Source organism: Austrofundulus limnaeus, unplaced genomic scaffold, assembly GCF_001266775.1.
Source record: "Austrofundulus limnaeus strain Quisiro unplaced genomic scaffold, Austrofundulus_limnaeus-1.0 Scaffold524, whole genome shotgun sequence".
NCBI lineage: Eukaryota > Metazoa > Chordata > Actinopteri > Cyprinodontiformes > Rivulidae > Austrofundulus > Austrofundulus limnaeus.
This window is the reverse complement of record NW_013952926.1, coordinates 248,039-255,393: the sequence shown is the minus strand read 5'-3', so window position 1 is coordinate 255,393 and position 7,355 is coordinate 248,039. Positions and strand designations below refer to the sequence as shown.

Here is a 7,355-nt window from a genome sequence, read left to right as displayed (position 1 = left end):
GAAATATATTTATGTTTGTGGTTGTAATGTGACAAAATATGGAAAAGTTCAAGGGGTATGAATACTTTTGCAAACCACTGTATGTGTGATCCATCACATTGAACCGAGGATTAAGTCTTAAAGTGGGATGAGGAAAAATGCTGTTTAAATCACTTGCAGCAATTACATTTTGTCAGAAAATAATGAACGTATACCTTATCAATGGTCATTGGATTGAACTGTGTGAAATACATTTTTGAAGTGCTTTTATGAGCAGCAACTACAAAAAACATGATTTTGAGCAGAAAAGCCTTCAATTTTTGCCACTTGCTTTCGAGCTATCAGCCTCAGTTTGAGGTGACGTGTCAGAGTTTTAGACTAAAAGCAACTTCTGAGGTGAAATGGCAAAGTTGTAGCTATTTTAGTCAAACCATGAAAATAACTATAGCCTACATCACATGCCAAACTCAAGACTCAGGCCAAGTGTGGCCCTCGAGAGCTTCAAAGACATGTCTATAAATAAGTGTATTCTGCTTGAGAGTTAGGAGTGGCCATAAACTACATCTCTCATAATGCATGTCGATTATTTTACAAATTAAATGATAGCATCCCAACACTAGGTGTAAGTGAACAGTGTTCAAAAATAGCCGAGATGGCAAAAATACAGTGAAATGGAGATTTTACTAAGCAAATTTTGCTGTTTATTTTTGCAGCGGCCCAATTGTTTCGGGAAATGGGAAGTTCCTACTTACAAGTCATACATTTAAATTAGGACATCCCTTCAGTGGGAGTTCCTTGTAGGAAAGTGGGAGAGCGAATTCAAGACAGCAACGACTCCCCACAACTCAACAGTGAGTAAAACTCTCTTATTTTACTTTTAATTGTATTTCTGTATTATTTATTTCACATTTAGTCAGTCGTGCATGTTGTACTTCTTAGTGTTTATAAAAAGAAGTGTTGCTGTTCCTGTGCAGGAAATACCACGTAGAGCTCAGGTATTGTTTGCCAGCTGTGCTCAGTCGTAGCAGTGAGATGAGGTTTAGTGTTTAGTCAGCACCAAACATCAAATTTAAAGGGGACCTAATATGCAAAATTCACTTTTTAAAGGTTTTTTTACTCAACTTTGGGTATGTACTTCTTAAAAAACAGTCCTAGGACCAAACAAATGCACCCAGGGGCATATTTACTGTAAGTAAATGTATTTTTAATGTATAATAACGACAAGTTTTATACTTCCATCATTTTGTGATGTCACAATCTGTACGACAACCCACCGGAACCTGCGTTCAGCCCCCTACCTAGCAACCCCCGGGTGAAGCTCCTCCTCCTCAGTATAAAAAGCCGTCACGGTTGTTGTTGTGCAATGCGCAGCTCATTTCACAACAGGCCTCCAATAGTGCAATGGGTAGAGTGTTGGACCAGAGAGCAGGAGACCAGGGTTTGAGACCAGCATGGATGCAATTTAATTATTTTTTTTATTTTCATTCGTTATGAACACGTTTTCTCATGTACTTCTATAGTTTAGCTTATTAAAGCCTATTTGTTCGAGTTTCTGAACTAGTTTGACCGCTGCTGCTCCCTGCTCTGGTAACAGCATGCAGAGTGAGCGCAGAGCAGAGGAGGGGGAGAAAAAAAAGAAGCTGCGACCACGACTCTGGGTCTGGGTCTGATTCAGCAGGGTCTCATATATACGGTTGTACAACGGAGCTTCTGCTATTATTAGCCATGCTAANGATTATTTCACCCATGATTGATGGTTTTGGTTTTTGTGTATCTCAGGGTTCAGGAGCTGCTGGCTTTGAGCGAGAGCTCAGAGTCCGGCCTTCCCGCTGCCCAGCCGGAGCCGCAGGAGGCAGAACCAACTCCCGAGCCGCCCGACGACACACCCAAGAAAARGAAGAAGAAGAAAAAAGAAAAAGAGAAAGTCAAAGATGAGGAGATAGAAGAAGAAATAACCGGCATACCTCTGAGCCAACTGAACGGAACAACAGATGAGACGAGCGGCAGCGAGAGGAAGAAGAAGAAAAAGAAAAAAGACAAATACTTGAAAGAAGAGGAGCAGGAGATGGAGATCTCTCAGGTGGAGGATACTGCGAGCAACAGCTCTAGCAGTGAAAAGCCACGCAGGAAAAGGAAGCATGAAAGTGGGACTGATCCCAGTGTGAGTGAAGATCAGACACCAACTAAATCCAAGAAGAAGAGAAAAGTTGAGACTGAGCAGTTTGCCTGAAAAATACCGAAAATACAGAACAGATGTTTTAAATAAACTGAAGCAGAACGTATTGATGTTGCTGGAGGAGAATCCTTRTGTGCCTTAATGACCTATTTTTATATTCTGCCTGGTTTAACTAAAATCACAGACTGAAAAGGTGCAGAAGAAGCAGACTCACTCGGACTGTGATTTCAGTTTCTGCCTGACGGTGGAGCAAAACTGCTTCACAAAAACCCAAGAGCTGAAGTGTGAAGGTCGGCAGAAACTGCATTATTTGGAGACACCTACTGGTGCATATATGTTTTTATTAAAACAAATGTAGAAACCACACAGCTGAGAAAAATCAAATCAGATATTTGGTTTTCTTCATGTAAAACAGATTGTAACGACTCTTTTAGCTTCCTGTCTGCGTTTGGCTCAGTCAGTCTGTCCARTGAGCTGAAAGAACAGCTCACATCCTGTGGTGTTTTATTTGCTCCGACTGGGAACCACAGAAATGTAAAATAAATATTTCTATTTCAAACCACAAGTGTGTTTGTTTCTCTTAGGAGTAGCTTTAAAATGACAAACGGGTGCGCCTGAAAACGTTTTTATTAAAGGTGTGGCGTCTCATTTAAAAAGTCATAAAATGCTGATTTAATTCAGCTTTTATGGAATTAAAATGTCTTAAATTTCAATTTCTTGCAGCTTCTGTTTTTTTCTTGTGTACATTTAAATTAATTTTAAGCAGCTTCTTTAATAAAATGGACAATATTACCAWATAAAACACTTCACTGATTAGTAACTCCAAACTTAATGATGTTCTGTGGAGTATTTTCACATTAAGCTGATTTGTGCTAACCAGTGGGTGTTAAGTAATGAGGTGCTGAGAGACGCCACTGAGATCTTTGTGTTTTCTTTACCCTACCAACACACACACACACACACACATGTCTTTCAGTGGGAAGTCTAATTAGCTTTTAGGTGCTAAGAGTTGAGCTTATCAGAAGCTTAAGGATAAAAAGCTTCAATTAACTGGACTAATCAGGTGTTTATGTTGCAGCATTTTAGTTCACCCACTATTTTTGTTAGATCAGACTAAAGTTACTTTTATAGTTAAGGGCCCAACATGTTCTAAAGGAATGCTTACAGTGGTTTGCAAAAGTATTCATACCCCTTGAACTTYTCCATATTTTGTCACATTACAACCACAAACATAAATATATTTCACTGGAATTTAATGTGAAAGACCAACACAAAGTGGTATACAATTGTGAAGNGATTTTTGGAGGGCGTTACCGACAGAGCTCATTAACATAAACAGCTCTTCTGAACGGAAGTCAGAGCAGGCAGAACTAGAAAATGGGAAATTTTATTATCTGAGAATTATTTTGTGCATTAAATTGAATGAACATGGTCTGGATAGCCCACAGACATACCATAAAAATTTCTAGGACCCATAATTGGTCTCCTTTAATTCTTAATGCTTAATCAAACATAATGCTCGTCTGGCCCTCGGTGAAAATGAGTTGGACAACTCTGTCTTAGAGCCAACCAGCTACAGAAAACTGATCCCACAAAAAAATGTGATGTGGTACAATGAGTGACATACTTTGAGTGTTACATAAGATAATATTTTAAGGGACACAAATGTATAATTTCTCAAGGTAAAATGAACTTTGAAAAAAAATCAATGAATGTTAGACTTTTAATCGTTTTAATGTTCAAATGGTAGCCCACTGTAATCATCCCACTGTGACTTCCCCCACATTTTATCGACCTCATTTAACCAATCGAAGTGGTTTGTGCCTCCGCTGCACCTGTACCTCCTCCCTTATTGGTCTCCATTTATCTTGTCATCCCTCTTATCTCTCCCCCGCACTGACTGGCCTGCTTTCCCTCTCCTCCTCCTCCTGCTTGTCTCCCTGATTTATAGGAGGCGGTGTGCAGTTCACACACATTCCACTTCTGACACCAAACACAATTGGGCCCTCATATCTACGCACAGTCATTAATCTTGGAGAAGAAGAGGGAGGGTCAAAGAAATGAGACAATAATGGAGGAGTGTTTGGTTGGTCTCCTTCGATAGGAGCAGTATCTGTTTGTTTTTGAGTGTTGGCTGTGAGGCTCTATCTCCTGAGTCAAAGTTTCCAGGCCCGGCGGCTCCCGCTTGAAAGTGTCTGCGGAGTCTTTAACGGAGAACAAACCCTGACGCAATTCTCCCAAGTTCAGAACGCACACGTACAACAGCCCACGGCTCACATTAACCAGCTCACTAACGCACTCACTCATGCAGTCATGTCCACAAGCCGCAATCCACAAATCCCCTCCATCCTTACACACCCCTGATGGGCCAAGCCTAATTAGTTATGTGGTCGTCATTCTGCCTGGTCCCAGAGCCCCAAATGGCAGCAGGTCATAAAAACCTTAAGTATTCCACCAGTCCGAGGCGCACCACCGTGACCGTATATCCTCCCAACACAGAGCTCGGCTCCAGCTCGCACGGATCAAAGTCCGTCTCTCACAGGCCGGCTGACATCTATGAAATCTCTCAGAGGCGTTTTCTGAAAAATGTCTTGGCACCTCTGCTTCGCATTTCTGTTTTTCTACGCTTGCTCAGGTATGCACGTGGAGTCAGAAATCGTAATCTTTCCCAAGGAATCAGTGCACACACACACATGACAACCACTAAAGTAAATGTTGGAACTGGTTGGTGAGATGGATTCCCATAGTTGGTTTTCCTGGCAGCTGACACCCTGAGTCCTTTGTACCCTTAGTGACGACAGACGGTGGTCCTCTCTAGTGACATCTTTTGTCTGTTTCTTTCTAATTTAATTTATCCTGTTTGATCCCATGAGCTGGTGTTTGAAAGGAGATATCATGTTTTTAAATCCTTCTTTTTCACATTTTATAATTCATTTGGGGTCTATATAAAGTGGAACTGCAATTCCTCTTTATTGTAACTCCACAAGCTCCCTTTTCACCCTTTTTCTTAGGTGTGTTTCGGATTGACTCATTCAGCATTGAGAAAAACTTAATTTAAGTTTTCTGCACTATAGTGACTCCATAAAAGTGGATTTTGCATGATACAGTATGTCCCTTTAAGATGAGATAAGAGTAGGTTGTGTTACGTTTATTAATTAATCACCCAAAGGTTTGATTATCTGGTCTGTTTTTATTTCATTCAACTAAACTTAAATGTGTTTGTTACCTCCATCCCTGCCAGATTAATAGGGCTCCAGGCTCACGGGTGTCTAGACAGTGTTCAGAATAAACTCCACCTAAAACAATGAGGCCAAAATTAAAGGCTGCTCTATTAATCTTAATTATTTTTTTATCACAGCAACATCATCCGCAGAGAGACAACCAATATTAAAAGAGAAATCAGATGAGCATACCTAACGGTGACTTATTGTTGAACTAAAACCCTAATATTTTTATCGCTCCAAGTGTCTTTTTGCTTACAATGTGAGGGTGAAAAAACAGAGCAGTAGGAAGAAGAGGAACACGTGCAGTTTGTCATCAAACTGCAACCTCCAAAAACCTCAGAAAAATAAATAAAACCAAGAGGTAGGAAAGAAAAAAAAAACTTCTGGGACTGGAAAAAAAATCATTTTACATTCGTCACATGGTTTTTTCAGGACAATGCCCAGGACACAACTTAAATATTTATATTCTAACATTTTTATGAAGGCATTGTTAAATGTCAGGGCAGAGTGGAGGGTATGAAGAAACGTGGGTGGTTCACATGATGAAGATGATGATGATGTGTAGCCTACATCAGAGTTGATTTCTGGAAAAGTACTTAAGTCTTTGGCAAAAAGATGAAAGAAATTCCCTTCTGCAATTCTGCTGCATTTCTAATTTTATTTACCAAAACAGGGTGTTAAACATTCTAAAACACACAGAAAATACACCAGTTTGGATGAGTTTTAAAAAAAATCAAAACTAAATATTGTGATAGTTTGAGGAAGAATGAAATTGGGAGCTTTTTATCCCATTACACCCATAAACACTCACTAAAATAGAGCTGAAACCAGAATGATAGACTAATAAAAACGATTAAAAATGAGTTCTCATTCACCAGGATGCCAAATATGGAAGGTTAAAGGTGACAAAATTAAAATAAATAAATTTACCATGACATAAATAAATGTTAATCTCACATTATCCATATATCATTAAATTATTAAACACATCSTTAATTTAATTATCTGTATTTATCGGAACTCGTTGTGTGGAGTGACCAATCAGTTGTTAGTGTCTGTGGAGAAGCCATACAAGCCCCGCCCACTGAGTTTAAACTGACAGCATTAATAATTTCACGACAACAGCACTCACACAAAGAGCGATGAAATAAATAAATACACAGCGAAATATATTTTTCAATGAAAGTTTTCTTAAAAGTGACATTTAATTATTCATTTTCATAATTTTAAAGATAGATTTAAAAAATAATTATTTAACTGCACAACTCAGCATTTAATGGTATATTTAATTCATTAATGTAAACTTTACATTTATTTATTTCATGATGTATTTATTTATTTGATTTTGTCAGCCTTAACCTTCCATACACAGAATGGAGAGTGTAAGTTTTGTAATTGATATAAAATTATATTTTACATGCAGAGATAGAAGAAGTCATAGGATTAACGCTGCTCCTGTTGAGGGTGGTTATTAAAAAAAGAAAGTGGAGCAGTAGGAAATGAAAATCCCACTGAGAAAATCAACATTTTACTGTTTGAGGAAAGCGCTGATGTTTTCTTTCTTCCTTGCTCTTCGTGTCTCACAGCTTGTTACTGTTAAAAAGTCTAAATTAAAATGTGTGATCAGACTTTGAGGGATCTGAGACACCTTAGCTGAGTATATAAATTTTAGAGAAATTAAATTAGATGTTTTGAAAAAAAGCTTAATAAAAAGACTGGGCTACCTTTGATAAAATAAACACAGACATTACTCAGACAGAAAGGGGCTGGTGTGTGTGTGTGTGGTGGGGTGGATGTGGGGAAAGGTGCTGACATAGTTGAGGGTGGGTAAAGAAGCCACATGGGGGCATTTTTCACTGTGTTTGGATTGAAAGAAGGGTTAGAGGAGCTGAAAGCATGCAGTGGTTTTGCAACTGGGAGGGCATAGATGTGTGTGTGTGTGTGTGTGTGTGTGTGTGTGTGTGTGTGTGTGTGTG

At 38.9% G+C, this 7,355-nt stretch overlaps 1 protein-coding gene across 1 annotated transcript in view; it reads left to right on the top strand.

Annotated features, from left to right (window-relative positions):
- The window catches only part of polr1f (RNA polymerase I subunit F), a 9,440-nt gene extending 6,572 nt beyond the window's left edge, over positions 1-2,868 (top strand). The window contains exon 4 of the mRNA XM_014026093.1: positions 1,759-2,868. Within this exon, the coding sequence (XP_013881547.1) occupies positions 1,759-2,209 (451 nt within the window). The 3' untranslated portion in view covers positions 2,210-2,868. The remainder of the gene's footprint in view (positions 1-1,758) is intronic.
- The last annotated feature ends 4,487 nt before the right edge of the window (positions 2,869-7,355 follow it).